Source organism: Paramormyrops kingsleyae, chromosome 11, assembly GCF_048594095.1.
Source record: "Paramormyrops kingsleyae isolate MSU_618 chromosome 11, PKINGS_0.4, whole genome shotgun sequence".
NCBI classification, from domain to species: Eukaryota; Metazoa; Chordata; class Actinopteri; order Osteoglossiformes; family Mormyridae; genus Paramormyrops; species Paramormyrops kingsleyae.
Genome location: NC_132807.1, coordinates 21664669 through 21688430, shown reverse-complemented (window position 1 = coordinate 21688430; position 23762 = coordinate 21664669). Strand labels below are relative to the sequence as shown.

General features: G+C 41.5%; 2 protein-coding genes across 3 annotated transcripts; both read right to left on the bottom strand.

The window, feature by feature from the left end:
- Positions 1-205: 205 nt before the first annotated feature.
- On the bottom strand, positions 206-3107 carry snai3 (snail family zinc finger 3). 2 transcript variants are annotated; one of them, XM_023790773.2, is made up of 3 exons: positions 2877-3107; positions 1322-1933; positions 206-915 (listed from the first exon to the last, which is right to left on the bottom strand). In XM_023790773.2, exons 1-3 carry the CDS (start codon positions 2953-2955, stop codon positions 734-736), a joined length of 873 nt encoding a protein of 290 aa, XP_023646541.2. In that variant the 5' UTR covers positions 2956-3107; the 3' UTR covers positions 206-733. The 2 variants fall into 2 exon arrangements, with proteins under 2 accessions (XP_023646541.2, XP_023646540.2); XM_023790772.2 differs by having other exon boundaries at positions 207-915; positions 1322-1936.
- A 2965-nt stretch (positions 3108-6072) lies between these two features.
- Positions 6073-15134, bottom strand: LOC140577643 (B-cadherin-like). Its single transcript, XM_072718243.1, has 16 exons — positions 14884-15134; positions 14268-14385; positions 10803-11047; positions 10564-10704; positions 10316-10471; positions 10081-10228; positions 9804-9976; positions 9600-9728; positions 9328-9513; positions 8778-9022; positions 8540-8682; positions 8228-8452; positions 7511-7729; positions 7287-7417; positions 6830-6973; positions 6073-6681 (listed from the first exon to the last, which is right to left on the bottom strand). The coding sequence occupies exons 1-16, from the start codon at positions 14929-14931 to the stop codon at positions 6472-6474; spliced, it is 2661 nt and encodes an 886-aa protein (XP_072574344.1). The 5' UTR covers positions 14932-15134; the 3' UTR covers positions 6073-6471.
- Positions 15135-23762: the final 8628 nt, after the last annotated feature.

Genomic DNA, 23762 nt, shown 5'->3' with positions numbered 1-23762 from the left:
ACCCACTCTACAGCACATACAAACAAACACTAATGGCAATTTAGAGACTTTGAACTTGGGATTCGAACCCTCAACCCCAGAGTTGTGAGACCACCGCTACCCCCAGAAATGTCTCTTTACATCTTTTTTAGTCATCTTTTTTCTCAGTTTTGAAGTAATGGTACAAAACTCTGTTCAGGAGTATTTCATAAGGCACAAAACTTTGAAATGTGAATATAATTCAAAATAACCCAGAAAGATGCAGTAAGATAGGAAAATATGAAAGTATTATTGTGTTTTGTAAATAATACCATACAAGAAACACAAACAGTAGCATGTAAAATTATGCTGAATCATTCAAGTCAGCAATCTGCCCTTAAAAACAATTCATGAATATGAAAATATATAAAACCATTCTATTGTAAAATACAAAAACTTTTTGCATCATGCAACAGGGGCAATTTTTCTCCCCATATATCATATCATACCTCTGAGGTTTTTTTGTTGGTCATTTGTATTGCATTTCTGTTTTCTTGAGATCCCAATCGAAGCTGAGAGATTTCCAAGAACTTACAATATTGCTACAATAACTATTTTTGGCACACATGAGACTCTTTCAACCAACAACAGGCAGGTAAATTCAGGAGACAAATCAGTGCAGTCACTGGTTGAGAAACGTGTCAATCGACAGAACCCTGCCTCTGTGATTGGTCTAGTCCACCGTGAGGCACCTATAGAGGGAGTCCCCCTGGAGTCATGAGAGAGGGCAGCAGCCCGCCTCCTCATGCTTGGAGAGCAGAGATATTCTGGAGAAGGTCTTGGAACAGTTCTTGCACTGGTACTTCTTGATGTCAGAGTGCGTCTGCAGGTGGGCACGCAGGTTTGAGCGATCTGCAAAGGCCCGGCTGCAGTGGGGGCAAGAAAATGGCTTCTCTCCTAGAATAGAGGCACATACACAGACAGAAATAATTTTAACACCAAATCTGTTGCACATCCCCTGATTGTCTTAGACCACAAATCTATTCACCATAAAATTAGCAAAAATAGCTTAGTGGTCTATAAATTGTTATTCTGGTTTCTGGTTATGTTCCCACAAGGTGTGTCTGCAGCTGTTCATAAGTTCTTAAAAAGATCCGTACAGTGTCCAGCTGTACACATATGTGAAATGCCAGAGTAAAGTACAGCACTTGAATTCCCGTTATCTAAAGTATGACTGTCGATATTAATAATGCTGATAAGTTCTGAAATGGGCGGACGTGAACTCTAAAGCAAGCTGTCTCAACTATCCCTGCACTTGGGGTATGCAGAGGTGCTTCAGAAGTTGACGTCTGGCTGGCCGTACCCGTGTGCGTGCGGATGTGTCCCTGCAGCAGCCACGGCCGGGAGAAGGCCTTGCCGCACAGCTTGCACACGCAGGGCAGGGTGTGCGTGCGGATGTGCATCTTGAGGGCACCCAGGCTGACGTACTCCTTGTTGCAGTACTTGCAGCTGAAGCCTTGTGGGCAGTGCCACTCGCAGTGAAGCTGCCTGTGCCTAGCCAAGCCCGACACGGTGAAGTAGGCCTTGTGACAGCCCAGGCACTCGAAATGCTCCTGGGCACCAGGCACCAGGCCCAGCAGGCTTGTGGGGACGCCGCCCTGCTCCGTGGGAAATGCGGAGTCCACCGGGGGCTGGAAAACCCTGCTGTCTGGGTGTTGCAGGAAGCTCATGACCGGAAGTGAATCCCCGAGTGGAGCGAGAGCAAGTTTGTGCGGGAACGCTAGCTCTGCTGCCAGGCTCGCACACGGAAAGTGGAGTGGCTTAGGCGCCGGGAGAGCCAAGTGCTCCGGGGGGGAACCGGGCAAATCGGCCATCACAGCCCCAGATGCACACTCTCTTAGCGGACGCAGGCTGCAGATGACAGGGCATGGCCGAGGAGATCCGGTTTCTTCTGATAAGTGTGGTGAGGCTGCATCTACTGTGTAAAACAAAAGACCAGCACAACTACCATATTAACTAAGGACTTTTAAAAAACAATTAAATTAAATGGAGGTTGTCTCACAATGAGATGTACAAAACTAAGGTGACATATGAACGGGATATTGTCCCATTTCCTAAAAACACTAGTTTAACCTAAAGAAAAGAGCCCCATATAACGTAAATATTCCAAGTAACTAAAGCATTATGAGAAAATATAAACCACTCCTAAAATTTTTTATATTTATATCAAGGAGCACCTTTAAAAAATGGGCGCTCTTCTCGTTTTATAGACATCATCATCATAGTTTGTATCAATAAACTGCGAATCGAGGTCCAGCTCACATACACGGGTTAGGTCTGAACAAAAACGCGGATTTCAGGCGGATTTCGGAGTGAAAAGGAGCTTCGAAGGGCACTACATTAGCCTCTTCAACATGCTTAATGGGACCCTCAAGATCCCAAAAGGAGGGGCGGACAATGAGCTCCTCTTTTGTGTGAGAGATTTTGCACCTGCTGAACTCCAACCGCGTTTGCAGTATCCGTTGCAATACGTTTTTGTTCCTTCCATCATTATTATATTATCATCATCATTATTATTTTTATTAACAGAGTTACTAGGGTAGGCAGTACTTAACATTTTATATATTTTTGCGCGTAAGTGTGCGTGCGTGGAAACGCGAACGCGTTCTATAATGAAGTTCATAAGTTTGCGTGAAAAGTGAAGAACAGGTGTACAATCATATTGAAAGGTCATTTTATATCTGTTCTCCCTTCAAAACAATTTTTACAACTACAGGGGAAAGTTCAAATCAAACATTATACAGTATACCACACAGACACTAAAAAGGAAGAAAATAACCCGTTTAAAGCTGTGCTTGCCATAATAAAAAATATGTGCATATAAATTAGTCATAAAATAAACAATAAAAGAGCTGTACCTTTTTTCTTTGAGTCCAATTCACCATAATTTGGCTTCTTGTTACTGAGGTGCTTCTTCACCAAAAAGGATCGCGGCATCTTCCGAAATCCCCTATTTGATAATTAGTTTATGAAGCAGTCGCGATCGCGGTAAAGCAAGAATGTGAGAATAAATGTGCGAGGGGCTGGACGGATGGATGAATAAATAGCTGATACTTGGAGGCTGTCTTTGCTCCGCATTCTTCAGTAGAGTAGAGAGAGTCAGGTGCAGCGTCTGGCGGCTAATTAGCATAAACAGCTCGTCTGGCCAATTAGAATAAAATGACAAGTGCAAGGGGCGGGGCCTAAAGCCCCTGTCAGCATACCCCAACAAAACAGGTGCATTGGCCGGTTTGATTTTCAAATTCATATAATCCCCGATCCACTTAAAGAATCCATTAAATGCAACGATACATAATACATTTCTATGAAGATCACTATTAACAATAATCACATAACTATTTACAACTTTATATAAACTTGAACATGAACCTTTTTATTTATAATAAAACTTTATTGAATTCCATATGCTATCGAGGAAACAATTTCCAGAAAAGCCTTTATTTTGAGAAAACGTATTAAGAAAATAACATTAAAATGTTTATAATGTGTAGCACATCCATAATAAATTTCGGGAGGGAAAAAAACTGCACGTTAAGGTAAACGTATTATTTTAAATACATTATTCGTATATACGCGCCTCTGTTAATACTAAGTTTAAGTTTAGAAAACAATCCGCGTCACTTTTCTCCTGACGTATAGTGTGTGCAGTGGTATGGAAGATTAAATAGGACGGCTTCGCGTACTGGTTCACAAAAATGAGAGCAAGAAAGTTAGAAAAACACTGGGACTGGGATATTAACATATGAATACAGAACCTGAAAGCAGCAAGAGGAGGATTTCTTCTCAGTGCCAGGCAGCAGATCCCCTTCGGACTTCCATGAGTCCAACACCACCCTCTGCTGTTGCCAGAACAGAACCGATCTGCCCTTCGCTTTTTTCTATCTAATCGTAAAACAATCACACACACCTCCACTACTCATATTATTGTGGAGACTCTCCATTTATTTCTATTCGCAAAGCCCCCAACCCTGACTATGACAACCATAACCCCTAGCCAGCCCTAATCTTCATCATGTCACCAAATAAAAGCCTGGCATTTTACGGTTTTTTGTATTGCATTCAGATTTTTTTTAATTTAGGTTTATATTTTGAGGACCTGAAAAACGTCTGTTTTGTTTCCTGTAACAGTGAAAAAATGCTTTAACGTAATTTCTTGAATATAATGGTCCTTGCGACATGACTTGCTGTACATAGCAGATACTAATCTAGCAGCAGAGAGGCTTCAACGGGATCTGGATTTAATTAGCGAATGGGCTGATGATGAAATTTAACACAGATAAATGTAAGGTAATCCATGCAGGGAGCAGAAATATGTATATGTATGTACAGATATTTTATGGGTTCCACTGAAATAAAGGTAGCTGATTACGAGAAAGATCTCGGTATGTATGTTGATGCTTCCATGTCCCACTCTCGCCAATGTGGGGAAGCAATAAAAAAGGCGAATAGAATGTTGGGTTATATCTCTAGATGTGTGGAGTTTAAGTCAAGGGAGGTGATGTTACACTTATATAATTCCTTGGTAAGACCCCACCTAGAATACTGTGTGCAGGTTTGGTCACCATACCTCAAGAAGGACATTGCTGCCTTAGAAAAGGTGCAACGAAGAGCTACGAGAATGATTCCTGGTCTTAGAGGAATGTCTTACGAGGAGAGGTTAGCGGAACTGAATCTGTTCAGCCTTGAGCAAAGGAGACTAAGGGGGGATATGATTCAGGTCTATAACATTCTAACGGGTCTGGATGCTGTTCAGCCAAATGACTATTTCAATATTAGTCTAAATACTAGAACTCGTGGCCATAAGTGGAAACTAGCGGGAGAACATTTTAAAACAAATTTGAGGAAGCACTTCTTTACACAGCGTGTAGTCAGAGTATGGAATAGTCTTCCTGCTATTGTAGTGGAAGCTAAAACCATGGGTTCCTTTAAATCAGAGCTAGATAAGATTTTAACAACTCTGAGCTATTAGCTAAGTTCTCCCCAAACGAGCTTGATGGGCCGAATGGCCTCCTCTCGTTTGTAAATTTCTTATGTTCTTATAACGTGCGACGTATCGAGCGGGTCTCTTACAAAATGAGACACCATGATCTGTCGTTGCTGCAGGTGGATGACAAAACAATAGTACTGAAATTTAAATTAAACTGACGAGGTAGCTAAAGTGCGGTAACATTTCGTTTATTACGCCTTGGTCAGCTTTCTTTAAACAACACTAAGCTTCAGAACGAATATAATGGAAAAATCCCCGATTTTATACACTCCCAAATACTCGACAATGCGGACTCATCAGTACTTACTGTAAATTTACATTTATTCATCGCGATTTATCAGTCACAAAAAAGGATTTGCAAGCGAGCAAGGTAACTGAATCCTATCTAGATATACACCTGTTATTACTATATAAATGCACTCTTTTCACAACAGGAGATACACACAGGCCAACATTGGTACCAGTTTGTCCCAATTCATCTCTCTTCCCCTCCATAGCCCACAATGCAATTCATTGCAGAGTAACTGAAGCCCCCCACGGACACCTGAGGCGGCCCTCATCGGAATACCCCGGGTGTCCAGAGGGAGGCGCCAGACAACCACAAACCTTCATTGTGAGCAGTTTTGAAAAGACTGCCAAATAAAACTGGCAGGAACGAGCTGTTTCATACCATCACACTTCAGCACTAGTATCATATCACTTGACAGGTCTGTGCACGTGTTTAATTACAACTCTATTCTTAAATGCAAGCATAGCAGACAAGGGGATAAAAATGAAGTTATTCAGAGAACTTTGATCACCAAGTCCCTATAATATCATTAGGGTTTACAGGAATACTGACAATTTACTGGGCCACGAGCAGATTTTCACAAAGACTATGGTCAACATGCCAAGTCTGATCTGCATGTTAAAAGAGGTATCAACCCTAAACTTTGCTTGACAATTTAATCAGCACTGCTGTGTGTTACCTACTCCAAGAGAAGCCGTTCTTCATGAAGGAGACCAACTCAACACACAGAACAAGTAGGTTCAGATTACTAAATGCCAAAAGTATCAGTCCAGAGGCATTTGTTTTTAATATTTTAATAAAAATCTTTAACAAAACTTCCTAACAAATCACAATGAATGCAAGTGTGAAAAACACTCATAAAAGCAAAGTGAAAAATGTCTTTAAGGCACTAAATATGACTATGAATTAAATTTAAACTGAGCATGGAAAGCACTTTAAAATATTCAATCACCTTTAATCATCATTTTAACAATTAATCCAAGTTCATTTGGTATGTATATACACACAAACTCGTGTTCTAGCCCCACATCAGACTTCAGAGAATGATCTCACATTCAAAAGCAACTCCCATTAAACCACAAGTGTGGAGTAAGAACCAGACAGCAAGGCAACAGTCTGTCAGGACAGAGCGGCACAGGACTCAATGGGCACAAGCACAAAGTCTGTCACATGACCTTCAGTCCTCTTCACCACCACCATACATGTCAGCCAGCTTCTTAAATCGTGGCCCCCATTCATTTAGGCAGTTGTAGTCTTGGTCCTCCCCAGAGCTGGAGGAGTTAAGAGAGCTGAGGGAACCAGCATCTGAGCCCCCTCCCTCATAATCAAACACCAACAAGGAGTCATAGGGGGGAGCCGTTGGATCTGTATCTGCAGCCTTCAAGTTCTGGAAAGTTTTAAAACAGACACCATCTTATAAATCACACTTTAAATCACATTAATGACAGCAGCGACCAAATTTGTGGATCAAGAACTCCAGTATTAATGAACCCACGCTCACGTCGCACAACGCGTACAAACCACTCCCCACTCACATCGTCAATGAAGTTGCCGATGTCTTCAGGGTTGGCGGGCCTGGGCCGGTACTGTGGTGCAGCCAGGAACGTCGGAGCCACGTCATTACGGAAAACGTCCGGCCTGTTATCCAGTCCTCTGTGTATCTGACTTAAATCGTAGTCCTGATTGTAAGGCAGCAGGGTGAAGACAGGACAACTCAGTTAACTGCAACTCTTCAAAATACAGGACACCATCAAAACAGTCCTTGGTTCTCAATTCTACAAAATTTGCCATGATTCCCAGAGCACTCCGATGTAAACTTTAACCCAAATAAAACCTCCGCATGATTTAAACAGTTGCAAACACAGACGGCAGATACGTTTCATCAAAGCGGAGTACAACTGAATGGTTCAAACCGCTGCAAGTCGCTAATTGGAGCTTTTGGGAAAAAGTACCCCGGAACGATCTATACTATTCAGAGCCTTTGGCACCTACCTGATCTTCCTCTCCACCACCTTCCTCATCATAGTAGTAGATGTTGTCCCGGATGTCGTCATCCTGGAGCAGCGGCTCCTTTTTCACCCGGGTCCTTCTCCTCAGGAACATGAGCAGCAGCAGGACAAGCACTGAGGGGTGGCAGGGGAAGGAAATCAAGAGGCTGTGCCAATTCTATAAAAAATACAATTAAAAACCACCCAAGACACAGAGGCACTACTTACAAAGCAGGAGTAGGATAGCTGCCAAGATTCCCAGAATCCCCGGCAGCTCCAAGCCAGCAACGTATTTGTTGTCACACGTAGCGTCCTTTCCGGTGCAGTCACAGACTTCAGCAGCAAGAGTATTATCTTGAAAAAGGTTATTATTGTCAAAGATCCTTAGGACCACATTGTACTTGTCCCGTGGTAGCTGTTCCTTCAATGTGAGTATAATGCCTGTATCTGAAAGGGGGGGAGGGGAGGGGAAGGGGGCAAAGTTAGAATCAGAACAAATAGAACAGACCAGATTTTTTTTTTTTTTTTAAAAGGTTCACAAAAAACCTCATCCAAAGACCGCACCTGTTTAATTATAGTGTGGAAACATTAAAGCCTTTGTTTACTAGGTGTAACAGGAGAGAACTAATGGTAACTAGCTTTTCATTTCAATACAAGTGGTATTTACAGTTTCCACGCTGACAAGTTATTTACAGGGTTTGCTCACATTACATGGGACCTGCAATGCTGACTAGTGCCTGATTGGCACAATTCACTGGCCCTGGATAAAATCAGATTGGCCCCACCCATCACTCACTGATTAAAAACATACTATTGGCTACAATCACTGTAGCCTTTGTTTCATCACCTCTCAGTCACCCCACCCCCATCAAGGTGATAAAGCACAGTTGGACATCCCAACTCTCCCCAGTTTTTTCCCTCTTCTACAAACAGCTACATGCTTACTGCTTTCATTCATTTTTGCAGTCCAATTGTTGCTGGATTTATCCCGAAGCTCCACTCTGAAGGGGGGGCCAAACTGAGGCCCGTCCTTGTCACTGACGGAGAGCAACACTGGCTCGGGGTCCTTGTTACAGATACGGATCTCTCTTTGGTCGATTGTTGGGGCATTATCATTCACATCCTTCAGGTCCACAATTAATGTCCCAGTCCCTGTGGTAGGAGGGGCACCTGCAAAACCCAAAAAGGCTTAAGATTCAAGGACTATATGCATCTCCCTGATTTAGATTATGGGTAACATGGACAAAAAAAAGGTACCATTATCAACAGCAAGAACCACAGCTTTGTATTTTCCATCAATAAGAGAGGATTCTTCTCGGTCCATTTTGCTCTTAACAGCGACGTAGCCAGTAGTTTTATTAATAGCTAGCCATCCAAGTTGATCTGGAACCATTCTATACCTGAGAGGTGAGGTACAAGTAGTAGGTTAGGTGAAATTCTTGGATCATAAAAATGGCAGATACAACCACATTAGAAAATAAATGCATTTCATTACTCTATTGTCTGTTTCATGCGAGTGTCTGGATCGGTTGCTGTATACTGAGTCACTATCTCATTCACAGCCAAGTTCTCTTCCACAGACACATGCTTCTCGCGTGGATTGAACACTGGAGCTTCATTCTTATCCTCCACATTCACCACCACTGTGGCTGTGGCTGTGAGCAGCCGGATGGCAAATGGAGCTTCATTCTCCACTGTAACCATCAGTGTGTATTTGTTCTTCTTCTCAAAGTCCAGCTCCTACATCAGGGAAACAAGCACGTCATGTAAAATTACTAGCAAAATTTGCACCTAAGATATCAATAGGACAGATATCTGACTCATTGTCTTAAGGAACCAAGCACAAGATATTTAAAACTACAAAAAGGTTATTGGACTGATTAGTGGTTTACATAATTTTTGAAGAAACCTGTACTTAGTTTAATTTTGATACGGTGCAAGTGTACATTCTCCATCTTAACTCTTTCACTGTAACCCAGTAAACCCTGCCCATGTATTAAAGAATAAACATTTGAAACATGACAGCTGTAAAACTGGGAGTTTACCTTTATTAGAGTGACAACGCCATCCAGGCCACCAGGGGCAGTTGACACATTGAAGACATTCCCATCATTCCCTTGGATAATCTTAAACTTCGTGAACCAGGCAGGAGTTTCAGGATCATCAGCATCATTCACTGGCAACCTCAGAACTTCAAAGTCTTTTTGATTTTCTGGCACAGTCGCCTCATACTGTGGACAGAATAGGGTCATTAACATGAGCACATATCCAGCGGTGATGCTACTGCGTTGTAATTATTGGGTGAAACCTAACTTACGTTTTGTTGGTCAAACTGAGGAGCGTTGTCATTACTGTCCGTCACAGTGATTACGGCTGTACAGGTAACTACGTAACCAGTTCCCATCATATCAGCAACCTGAACAGTCAGTGTATACTGAGGGTATTTCTGGAAAGAAAAGTTCAGGTCACACATTTGTTCAGACAGAGCCGTTATTGGTCAGAGGAAGAAAAGCCCACCTACCTTCTTATCAAGTTCACCATTATTCAGTCGGATCTGCCCAGTAGTAGGATTAATAGCAAACATGTCTGGAGCTGGTGCCAGTGGATCTTGACTTATAATGCTGTATCTTAAGGCTGCATTACTTGTCTCGGGATCATCAGCATCTGTTGCTGAGACACTCAGGATCTCATAATCTAGATATTTTAGGGGAAAGCACATGCAAAGAGATCAAGCTAATGCAATGTCTGTATCAAAGCAGACCTTTAGCAGCAATGTGAAGCGTGTCAGCACACTGTACCTGCACCCACGGCTTCTGGAACACTGCCCGTATATACATGTTGTGTAAAGACAGGCTTGTTGTCATTCTGATCACCCACTTTAATTATGACTTCCATAGGTTCCTCTTTTGTAAGTAAAGATCCAACAGCTTTAGCGTGAGCCAGAAGCTGGGGGAAAAGGAGTAACATTTGGGCATCTCAATTCAGGTCAAGATTCTTTTCATCTTTATTAAAGAAAAGTGAAGCAGTGCTTACAGTGTAGGTGGCACACTTCTCTCTGTCCAAAGGCTGTGTTACATAGAGCTGGCCAGAGGTTCTGTCTATAGTGAAAATGTTTTTAGGTGGCTCATCTGCACCAGGACCAGTAATCCAGTACTCCATTACAATTTCTTTATCCTTACTGGACCTGATCTAAAAATAAAAGCATTGTTTAATGGACGAGCATAAAAGTAGATAAGACAGTTGAAAGTAAAGCGTCAGTAACGTATAAAAATGTGACATACCTTCACTACCGCCTTAGGAAAGGGACCCATATCACCTTCAAGAATTGTGATTGGAGGAATCACCCAATCTCTCTTCCTTCTTTTGAGACCAGCCGACGACCATGGAAACTCCAGCACTGGAAAAGACTCACTGCCATCAAACTGGAAAACAGAAGGACACCATGGAGTACAAACTAATCACAATTCAGGACCTTAAACAAAATGGACCAAAGTCACTACAATCATGTAATACATCCTACCTGTTCAGCTGGGACATTTTCCACACCAAGAAGCACATGGCTGGTCTGTGGCTCAAGCTGCACCCTGACTCTTGCAGTGACCTTCTTGCCCACTGAGTCCCAGGCATGAACAACGAAGCTCCTGTGCCCTTCATGTAAGGTCACAGGCCTTTTTATTAAGACGGTCCCATCTGATTCCACCTTAAAACGGGAATCTGCTGCGCTATAGAGGAACCTCTGGCGCCCACTGCAGTCATCATACAGAACTGCAAGAAGAAACCAGTTGAACATGGTGAAACTTCAAATTCAGGAAGGTGGCCAATACATAGGGCGTTTTTCCACCGCACCAGGTACCGTACTTTCGGTACTTCCATAAAGTACCGAAAGTTTGGTACTTCTTTCATGTCAGTTTTCCACTGCCGTAAAAAAAATGGTACCGGCGCCAAATGACATCAGTTACCGCCCCTGACTGACAGCCCAAAATTAAAACTATATAGTTGAGGCTGGAAAATGCGGTTTATTGTTATGTCAGCTTCTATCACAGTATAAGATTCAGTAAAATCCAAATCATGCTGCCATCAATTACGTTTACGTAGGTACACTTACTTTGGCTAAGCCGATCAAAGCAGTAAGAATTAGCTTACTGCTAATTCAGTCTTTTGAAAGCAAACAAATTATTTAATTATGTTTTTTGATTTTCAAGCGGCATTGTTCGGTGTTTCGCGTGTGCCCCATTTCTTCCAAGCGGCTTGGTATTACGGTGTTCCGGGCAATTAAGTTTCCCTATATTTCTCCTGTCTATCGGGAAATAATGTTTACCCTAATATTAAAGCAAAGAGGTATGTGAAATGTCTGAAAATCTCTCAGGTACATTATTACATGTGAATACAGTAGATCGTCATGCATAATATAGTCTTATAAGCAATACTATACCGTTTTCATTAAGAAATACCTCTACCCAGTGATTTAAGTAATTTCATTTACTATCTGTAAAAACAAAAAACATACAAAAGGCATGTGATGTTTTAAAATTAATATATGGCTTGTTTACCTCGTAAAAAGACATGAAAACAACAGCGAAACCGTGTACAAATCAGCGTGCGACAGGGGAAACATAGGGAAACTGAACTGCTCGGAAAGGCAAAAACTTTTTTATTTCGAGTCGTGCCATCCAAATCCCACTGGATCTGTTCATCTGACCATATGGCGATTAAACCCTGTGTTTCCTCGTTTGTCCATCCTTCCATTTTACTTTTTTATATTTTTGTTTCTACTGCTTTTCATTTTGTTTCTCGCTGTGTATTTCAAAAGATGGCGGTTGTATTTTGTGTTTCAGCGGCAGGCTATTTGCATAACCAATCGACAGCAAATACGTTTGCAAGTCACACCCCAAAGTACCGAAGTACCAAAGAAGTACCCCAACTGGTTTGGCACTTTTGGTACTCGAGATTTCGGTACTGGTACTCCACCGGAAGTCAATGGAAAAGCGAAAGTACCGAAAGTACCGTACCAAAAGTACCGTACTTTGTGCGGTGGAAAAGCGCCCATAGAGTACCATGTCATGTAAAGAATACATTTAAGCCAGGACAAGCTAAACAAACGTTTCCTGATTTCCAGAGGTACAGTCTAAATTTAGTCTTTAATTCATTACAAGGTTCTCCAATGAAATAGCTTGCCATTTATATACTTGTTAAATGGACATATTGAAAAGTTTGTGCGGTCTTTGTCATCTTAGCATTTCATTCTGCAAAGACCGCTCCAATATTAAAAGCTGCTAGATGTGCTATGCATCACTGTCAGAACTGACACTGATACACGCTTATCGTTTTCTGCAAACTGCAACTACAGCCCATACAAATCACTAGAACGATTACGGCACTTTTCCCATTGGCATACAGGAACCATACTGCAAAGACACTAGTTACAGCACGGTTCCAGCTTGTCTTGGTTTTCCACTGGAGAAGGGTCAGCTCATTGTAGGCTTGGACGAGTTTAGAGAGCGGCAGCCACGTAAAACTGGAGAGACTCATTTACTGTTCACACAATGTACATAATTTACTATATGCTATTTTTTGCCGCATGCTAATTTCTGTTTGTCGTCTATGAGAATCACCATGTTATGCAAGCATGAAACACTAGCGGAATTAGCATTCACTTGCTTACATTTATATTACGAATCCATTCCATTCAGCTGTTCTACAGTTTTCAGGAATGCATCGCAATGTTCAAAACTACTAATAATGAATAATATACCAAATATTACACTTTTTCTTCAGATAATCCATGCACAGAACACTGATATATCAACGCATTTGACCAGTCAGAGGGTGGCGACACAACCAGCTCAGTTTAGGTAGTTTCGGTTCCGACGGCTAGGCTCTTGATGGCAGTGGAAAAGCGCCATTAGTTATCTATTTAAATGTAGCCTAATGCCCACGCTGTTTACATGTCTTTCTAGAAGGACAGTTATAATCACTTTAGTTTTAATGTAGAGTTTGAGTAAGATTTATATGTAGAACTCACACCTGCTGCAAGCCACAGCAGCAAGAACCCGGCAAACATGAACTGCTGCAGATTATTCACAGACATCAGCATGTTATTCGCTGTGGTGTTTAAGCGACACGCACTCCTATCCACCATCTTACTCTGCAATCTTTACCAGCCCATCAATAACCACTTTAACTACCAAATATCAAAAGCAGGGCCCATAGATATGGCATACTAAGAACAGGCAGTCAAAGGCTGAAGCACACACTAGCTACTGACAAGGCTTGACTGGATGGTGGGTGGATATAAATTTTGAAAATGAACAACTGCGGCAGGCCAAGTTCAGGGCTCCTCCTTCCATTTACATGACGAGACCTGTCGCGCTCACTTGGCAGGTCTCGACCGAGCCGGTTGCTTACACGCCCAGTCAGGATTCCAGGAACTTCAGTTTCACAAGGCGTTATGCATGACATCATAAAGCACATTTAAACTGACAAAAACACCCTACCGTACCATGGCTACTAAGGGCCTCCTGATTAAGTTAGAATACGATTGAACAAGATACTAAATGAATACAACACAGCATATTCTAACGTCACATTTCACCAACTGATGTCTTTATTTCAAAGATGAGACAGTGTATACTGGCAATATTTCTGGGAAATTAAGCTTTACCAGGCTCTGAAACCTGACCCCTCAACATTAAGAAAACACCCCCCTCAGATACACACAGCCCACCTTGTTGCACAATAAGCTGTAGAGTCCAACAACACACCTACGATACCATTACCCTGGTACCCTGCATTCAACGCCATATACACAAGCTATCCACCCAGTTTTACCTAATCAAGGCCATCTGAAGATACCACTAGACAAAGTACAAACAAACGAATACGGAAGCTTAAACGTTCAGGAAATCGCAGGGAACAAGTATGGCAGCTATAAACTTTAAATGAGGAAAGGCACCCGGAAAAAATGGAAAAAACTTCAAGGATTTACCTCTCCCCAGCCTCCTGCCCTTCTCCAAATGTGCCCGATCTACATTAAAGGTGAAGAGCTTTGATGAGAACCCAGGCTGACATGGCTCTTCCTCTTCGCATGACCCTAAATTGAAAACCTGGAAGATGGAAAGAGAAAGGGGGAAAGAAGTGGCTCAACAACTCTGCGCAAAGGCAGGTAAGGCGCAGTGCTTTTACAACGGCTTTGGCCGGGGCACCGACCCGCCATAAGCCCCGGAAACAAGGACGCTTATCCAACTTACGAATTGAAGACGAAGAAAAAGATACACCACGATTTCGTCAATCAGTCCAGTGGATTTAGGGCTTAATAAGACTTAAACTAAATAAAGTAAGCAATAAATCTATAAATAAAATCAAGGTCGCTGCCACAGTTGGCCGCTCACTCCCAAACTAATTAATCCAACGACTCTGAAGCAAACAGAGCAAAGGCGACTTTAATTACACATCTGCTAGCGTCTACGTTTAATTTATAATGGTTATACACATTAAAACTTTGAGGGGGAGAAACAAGTCCAAATTCAAATACGCCAGATCCTTGTGGAAGTTAAAGGCTTCATATCCACACGACAGTAAACCAAAGTAAAAACCAACCTTACCTGGAACAAAAAGATAAATCCCAACGCCAAGACCCTGTAAGTCCCCATTAGAGCGAAGCCTCGCAGGAATCCTCTGTTCTCTGTAAGCAGGGTTAGTGAAGGTTTGAAAGAGAAAAAAAAGCAAATCCGCTGTGGTCCGAAGGTTGCACAGGTATCCCTCCCCAAAGGTGCGCTGGCACATTAATGCGCAGCCGGGCAGGTAGTTTCGAGAGGCAGGGCGATGCCGCGCCCCTTAGGACGGCCGACATCCAATTATGGGCATGGAGCCTCCTCATCCGCGAGCTGCCCGCAGGTAAAAGGAGGCTCCGCTGTGTCTCACCGGGTCCTAAAGCCAACCGAGTCAATCATTCCCGACGAGGATTTAGAGCAGTGTTTCTTAACCCAGTCCTCAGCGAGGGAGCAAAAACGTGGACCGTCTGGGGTTCGCCGAGGACTGGGTTAAGAAACACTGATTTAGAGGAAGCGCCCGCAAGAGCGAGGGCGTTTATCCTGGAAAAACTCGGCGTTGAAATGCAAATTGTGGTTTGGGTACACGAGCCCCCTACTTTGGATGGCATTATTGCAGGTGAGGATTATCGAAAATATATATTAAAAGTAAAAAAAACCGAAAGAAACACAGATTGAATTAACACATTACAGTTAATTAATCATCTTGAATTAGAATTGCATGCGTGTAACTTTAAGAGGAGTACACCTGTTAGGCCGCAGACAATAATACATTACGTATTGGAAATACCACAGTACATAAGTTACGTATAGTTTTACAAGCTGTTCTAGTCTCATTGCGGTGTCATCTTAGCATACTGCATGATTTTGTCATATTTTAGGCAACACGAATCAGGCAATTTCAGATTGATGTTTAAAGTGAAAGATGATGGACTGATATGAAACGTTGATATTTTTTTCATAACAATTCAGAACAGCCAAAGACACACTGTATAATTGTTTAATGAAAGCAAAGCAAGTCAGTCATCACCCTCTTCCTAATAATACTCCATTTTCACTACATGTGAAAGTAATACTTATAAAATAAGGAATACTGTTTTGTGAAGTTTGTCCCATTGGCCAAACACTAACTATTCCTATTATTGTCGTTAGTTTTTCTCAAGACAAAAACACAGCAGATAAGTGCGCAAACTGAGGTATTTACCTTCCTTTGTCTCTCCGCTGGTCTCGGCACCCAGAGAACAATGCTGCAAATACCTCCCGGTCTCGCTCGGCTGTCACACCCTTATTAGAGCTTTTAATTCCCCCCGATAGCTAACAGTTACACTGCCCTAAGTACACACTACAGCTTATCTTTCGACACTGCCCAAAAGCATGATATACTTTAAAAGTTAAAACACAGCTTTAAAATGAGAACTTGTGTTTAATTGTGTAAAAATTATTGGTGCCCGTTTCAACATTGCCATGTGAAGTCCATATTGGTGTAAAGAAACCTTGCATAATATCTATATCTCAAACAGAACTGAACTGAAAGGCACCATTCAGCAGATCTTACTGACCACACACTCCATGATCCTAATGCCCTACCCCTTTTGGGACCTGGAGAGTTAGAAAGTTCATTTCATATTCAGCCACCATTCTTATATATTTCATCAATATTTGAGCCCAGGAATCCCCCAGACTTCCCATCCTGTCTACAGTTTACTTGTATTCGTGGCTTTCACTATGACACCGCATTGAATGCAAGGGTCTATCTAGAAATTTTGGGCCTCCTGACAAAAAGTCTTCATGGTCCCTTGTCAAGCGCTGTGCCCCCTGAATCTGCCAGGGTATCCATGACCCTCCAACAGCCCTGGGTTTCTTGGTGAAACTTTGGTTGTTTGGCAGTCAGAACTGTAACGAGCAGAGATATTTTTCCTATTCGTGCCTGATATATAGGATAGTTATGGATTGTGGGTTCAAATTCTGAGCCTGGCAGAGTAATCATATCACTGTCGAGCCCTTGAGTGAAACCCTTAACCCCGTCTGCTAAGGAAGACTGTACACTGGCTGAACTGGTGTTCTGACCCCTAAACTCGCTCTTAGCTGAACATACATACACATCTGTGTCTCTCACAGAGAGCCAGATTCGGCATGTGACTGCACAAATGAGTATCCAAAAGTTAAGTATCCATGATACTACATGTATGTAGTCACATATACAAACACAGAACTCGAGGAACAGGTTTAGCAAACTATTACAAATTGTTATAGGTCAGCTGACTCTGACCTTCTTCCCCCCCAGCCCCCCTTCACACAAATATCATGTATTTTTTTTGCATGAAACGGTAATACCTATTGTTGCTGCAATATTTTACATGGTATATTTTATTAAATAATATATGTATGTTACTTAAATTGACATTAATATTGTTAGTTAATACTATTACTGTCACTTTATTTTTTGAGAATTGCTATTTGTTTCTTCGAGGGTGGTGTGTGTCTGGGAGGGTTAGGACTAGGTCTCTGTAATCAGAAGGTCACTGGTTCAAATCCTGTGTTCGGAAGTGTAAGCTTATTTTCATTTTTGGGCTCTTAACTTCAGTCGTTTCAGGGACTGGCTTAACCATGTTTTCTTAGCTGTATGTTGTTTTGGACAGATGCATTTGCCAAATGCATACATATGACAGAATCACACATTTACCACTCAGTAAGGTATATGAAGCCCAGTCATCATGTGATGATTCCTACTGGTCTTGAACCATTTATACAGCATCAATTATGCAGAAGGTGGTGGCAGAAGGAATATATATTAAAAAAAAAAAAAAAGTAAGTCAGGAGATCTGAAGAATTATTTGATGGGTGGGACTGCGGAAATGACTATTTTGTGGTCTAAATGACAAGGTGTGTTAAATTGAATTGTTCTTTTTATAAAAGTAACCGCAGTTTCAGAGTAAAATGAGATTAAGATTCCAGAGTCTCTGATAAAGATGAGGTTAAAAATAAGTTTGACTTCAAACTTTAGTTTCTTGTTAAATAATTTATGATGGTGAGATATTGATCTATTACTCTTATTGCTCTTTTCATACTCACAACAACTTGCATTAATGGAGAATCTCTTATGCTGAGTATGGAGATTAGTTAAGTGGTTACTGGAATGAGTATATGATGTATCTGTGTGGTTAAATGCTATAGGAACAAAACAGGCTTTATATTCTAATACATGCTTTTTTTCTAATTGTTGATAATGAAATTATGGGGTTTTCTCACAGGCTATGGCATGAAGCATAAAATAAATGAAGCTTAAAGCCAACGCTGAACCTGTTTCCCACCATCTTGACAATACTTATTTTAAATTCGAAATTTAGAAGTAAACCAGTTGCTAAGCTATAACTGTTTAAATACCTTTGGAAATAGCCTTGTACAGGCAGGGCATCCTTCCCTTTAATGTAATTACTAATTAAGTCACATTAAGTCATTAATTGTTAAAGCTGGGAAGACAGATGTTTTATGACTTGTTCATGGGAAGTTGGACTGGATTTTAATATTAAATGTTCCACACTTGAGGTCATGTTCTTCAGAATGTATTTGTATGCTTAAAATGAAATAGCTTGTATTTATTCTGTCTGTCTTCCAAATCCATACCAAGTGCTGGGTCACAGGTTTCCACTTATTATCATTCCATCCATCCATCTTCAAACTGTTTATCCAGGTCAGGGGTGCAAAGCGCGTATCTTTATTACCTTCCAGCTTTGAATGTGTGATGCCGTTTCTGACGTGGTTTCCGCAGTAGCGTTGCGGCTCGCCCTTATGAACCGATAATACGGGAAGTCGGATTACGGGAGTGAGCTCTGTGCTGCGGGGCTCAGGTGTGAAGCGCACAATCCGGGAACAGATTGGTAGGAGTGGCTGGTTTCTGCTTCCCGTCCTGACACCGTTTCCAGAGCCACCCACATATGAACTGTACTTATTCAATGCGATTTCCCCATAAACATCCATCCATCCATGTCCTTTCATTTTTAGCATTGAAACAGGCCAACCCTGAAACAGTTTAGGAATAGAATCAGAAATATGTAGGCCTGTGTTTCTTTTGTGCAGTTGATAAGGTTGTTAAAAATATGTAGAAATATACAGGTGTACCCGACATACGCAGTGCATATGTCGTGTTTTTATTTTTACCCTGTAAATCAGGGGTCTCCAACTCCGGTCCTGGAGAGCTACTATCCAGTAGGTTTTCTGTCCCACTTGGCTTCTGATGAGCCACAGCTGCTCCTGGTATTTACCTGAGAACAGGTGTGGCTCATCAGAAGCCGGGTAGGATAGAAAACCTACTGGACGGTAGCTCTCTAGGACCGGAGTTGGAGACCCCTGCTGTAAATCATATCCATTTAAGCTTAGACGCTAACTGCATTGCCAACACCCCGGTTCTCTAAAATGAACTGTAAAGTTTGAAATTTCAGTCTGAGAGCTATAACCTCCTTTTATTTTCCCCTATCTAGTGAGTTTATTTCTTTAAGACATTCACCTTCTGTTATTAACAATGTCTAAATTCAAGATTCAAGACTGAACAAGAAAGGCAGTCGAAAATCACACGGCTGAGTCATAACCAGTCACAGGCTGAATCACATGCCTGTTTCATGATCATGTGAATAGATGGTCGATTGTTCATTGAAAAAAATAGGGGGCGTATTAATTGCAGCCCACTTTTTTGGTGCAGTCTTTGTTATTATCAAGTAATAGTTTATCTGATGACATTTGGGGGAAAAAAAAAAAATACGACTGGTAGGAGTAGCTTAGATAAAATGTTGATCACCACCACAAATAGCTTTTTAAAGTGTGCAGAGAAACGGAACTTTAAGATGTGAATTTTATAACTTGTATTAATTGCCTGCCTTTTACACAGGGCTTCACTGACTGCAGACATTTTCATGCTGTCGGCCAACTGATAGACACAGATTCAGGCAGCAGAACATTTATTTCCCTTATCGAAAGGGCAAAACACATGACATTTTGCTTCCTAAGCAGAACTTGGCTTTAATTACACAGATGATTCAAATTAATCTTCATGGGAAACAAAATGAGGAGGTTTTGTTTAACATTCTTCCGGCCTGATTGTCTTTATGCTTGAGTGCGACCCCAGCGAGACTGACAAGCTGCATTTGTAAAGCAAACTTGTGGACATGCGCTAAAATGCCTGTGAGCTGCAGCCAGCCCGTCTTCTCGCACCAGTAACCCCAGCTCTTCACCTGCAGCTGTGGGCGCCATGTTTGCTCACAGTCTACTCGTCACCTATGCATCACGTTGACGTTCCCTAAGCACACTATTTTCTCGTCGCTGATAAAAAGCAAACCTGTCCGCTTAATAGCCTACGTTTCCAAATTTTTTTTTTTAAACTAGCACTTGCTAGGCTAGGTCATGTTATTCTTTTGGTTATGGTTTTGTTTAGGATCCAATTTGTGCATATCTCATAATGTGCTGTTGTAGAATTGTACTATACATTTGGCTTTGAAAAACCAGACAGTCGCTTTGAAGAGTGTCACATTCATGTCCTTAAGGGATGGAAGGGTTCACAATACAACCATTATGACTGGATACCCCCACACACACACACATTCCACAATATAGTGTAGATATCACTGACCTTGCTAATGATACAAAAGCCTTGGGATACAAATGGTTTTCTGGCAGCTATGCTATAAAGGTACTGCTTGGTGTTCAGAACAAGGCATGAAACAATGTAATTACATGTAGTAAATATCTTCCAGTATCCCCTGTATTATTATTGAGGAGAGGTGAAGCATCTCTGTTTAACTCTTAAGCTCCCGTATTTCGTTTCTAACATTTTCACCAAAACACTGTTGTTTTCATCTGCAGCTGTTAACTTGCGATTTTCTGTTTTGCCTGATTATTTTCCATCCATCCCGAATACAATAAAGGTTAAATAGGTCACAATAAATGCATCCTAAATCCTTAGTTTGCTAGTGTGTTGGCTTAGAATATGCATTTTAAGGGTGTTATCATCATCATCATCATCATCATCATCATCATCGTCAAACGTTATTTGCAATGATCAAAATATGAATACATATGTTTACAATAAATATATAGAAAATGATTTATAGACATACAATTTTAATGTCTGTAATAAACAGTAATGCACACAACTCTGTGACAGAGTGTGTATTAACCCACTAGACATTCATTTAACTGCAGTTAGTAAAAAAAAATATAATCCCTCTCTCCTCTACAGCCCATTTCTAAAACTCATTTAATGATTAACAGTGTATTTATACACAGCTACTGAAAGAGAAACTACATTCTTTCCTCCTGCTTCATGGTTATAACAAACAGAACTTTAACCATGATTCTACCAAGGCCATTGCCCTGGGTCGCTGATAATAGCCGATTGTTATTCATTTACTAAACTTGAAAATGTCTCCTGGATTTTTCCCCTTGTATGTTATTTTTAAAAATGCTTTAGCACTTCGCTCCTTCATCTACATATTAATAACTACAAATTGACTCAGAAATTGTACAACACATGTATCCACCATTTCCTTGCTATACATGTGTTGACTTTTTAATGGACAAAGGTTGAGTTACTTTTGTCCGCCTTCGGTAACAGACGCGGGCTGTGAAAGTAAACATCGTGTTCGCGTTGTTCATAAATTATGCATTTAGCTGAATGTTTCGGACTCAGGATGCAAACTATTAACTTCTCGACTGAGGGAGAGAAACTGGGTGGAGAGAGAGAGAGCATATGGGGGTTGGGTGGTTATTTGCTTGTGTGAAGAGATGAATGCTTTATGGCACCATCAAAGCGTGTTCCTGCAGGTCAGAGTCGAGAAGAATAACTAGCTTTTATCTGCACAAAACTCCTGAAGTGAATACAAGCCTTAATTAATATAGCATGAGACCTTTTTTGTCCACACCTACCCAAGTTGAAATAGGTAAAATACATGTTTAAAATCTTGAATAATTAACCATACACTTCATAAACTGTGAAGAATTCTTCCACGAAAAAGATACTCGGAATCCGTGGTTTTTATCTGCAAAGCCGCTTCCGCTGTTGCATATTGACTTCATCAATGTCCTTAAAAGCCCATTAACACAGAAGCTTTTAGATAGCATAAAATGTTTATGTAGCATGACCTTTCAAGTCTTGTTATGTTGTGGAAGCATGCATCTCGACCACGTCTCTTTATCCTTGAGCTAAGTTTCAGCATGTTCAGATTCACCCGAAAAAATCACGGTCTCTTGTTTCTGCGGCAGAGACAAGCACCATCTTGTGTTTGTAGGGGTGTTGTTCCCTGGAATGTGCGGCGTATCTCCTATCTCACGCTGAGCCACAGAAAGTCCCTCCTGGCTAAAGACGGTGATGCGTCAGTGACTCTTAGGCTGCCTTTTCTCATGTTAAGGTTCATGAATTAAATGATCCACCAGCCGTCCCCCCCCCAATACAGAATCAGGCATCTAATGACAGGGTCCCTGGGCTCAAAGGGGATCTTGTACACACATGCTGTAGGCATGTGACTTCAGACGTGCCTAGAATGTGCCAGAATGATGTCACAGCTAGACAAATGCTGTGAGACAGAAAGTGTAGTTGGTCGGGGGGGTGGTGCAGTTCACAGTGGGAGACTCTGTTGCCAGCAGGAAACGGTGGTGCACGATTCGACATCTCCTAGCATGAAGGAGATTTCCATCTGCCTGAGGAGCTGGAGGAGTTCCATACTTACAGCCTTCCGAGATTCTTCCCACAGTAGAGTGCTTCACTGTTTTCCCAAGTGTGGCAGTTTGGTGCCACAAAACAATGTGCCCAGTCAGCCCATGTATCTTGTGATTAAGGACGGGGGGTTGGTACGTTCCTCACTTTGGTGAGAATGCAGATAATTGCCCCCCCGGGGGCTAGGCCAGGCTTTATCCCGGCTTAGATGAACTCCACCCTGGCCGTATCCTGCATACTTACCTTTATTGTTGTTGACACTTCAATAGGTGACCTATGTAAACTACATTAGTAGCAAACTTGGTAAACTAGCAAATTTACAGACTTTTAAAGTATATTCCTAATTCGTAATCCTTATACGCCAATCATGTAAATGCATCCGGGATTGCTTGATAAGAGAAGGTGTGGTAAGTCTGCTCTCGGGAAATGTGCTGTGACGTAAGGTTAGTCCACCTGTGAGAAACTGTGATGTCATGCTTCCAGTGTAATTTGTGTTTTAGCCACAGCGAAATGGCTGCCTACACTCAGGTCATGACTGAGTCACCGGGAAGAAGAGGATGTGAAACGTTGTAACCTGATGCCACAGTCTGCTCCACTTGCTTACAACAATGCACAGCTAATGCAAATGGAAGCAGGAAGAAGCGTTATCAGCAATCTAAACAGGTATCTCAGGTTGAAGGAGATTTAAAGTCACAGCGCACATTTATTGTGCAAGGCATTAGTTTCTATACATATATGGATGAAGACTGCATTAAAGAACTTCATTTGTAACCTGGCGATGAAAGTGAGATGATTACTGCATGTCTGCTTTATACAAGAGCTAAGGCTCTGAAACATGGATTGAGCGAGCTATGGCAAACACTGAGGTTGTGTCCACATAGATTTCAGTTAAAATATGTGGTAGCTTAAATGATCATTGACAGGATGCTGTTTGCTCTGACATAAAGACTGGAAAGGCATTAAGGAATATTTACAGAAACTTACACAATATCATCTGCATTCTATTATATTTGAATATTGTTTTGAGAATGAAATAAAACATTCTGAAATTTGAATCAAAAGAATGTACATTTATTCACATTTCGGAACATTCTGTAACAACTACAAATGCAGCAACTGTAACGTGACACTTGGAGACTGTAAATATATAATGCTTTTAGAGGTGCAATTACAAGTCCATTTTAGCTCGAGCTGCAATTATTATGGGCCTCTTAAAAATTTCTGATAATTC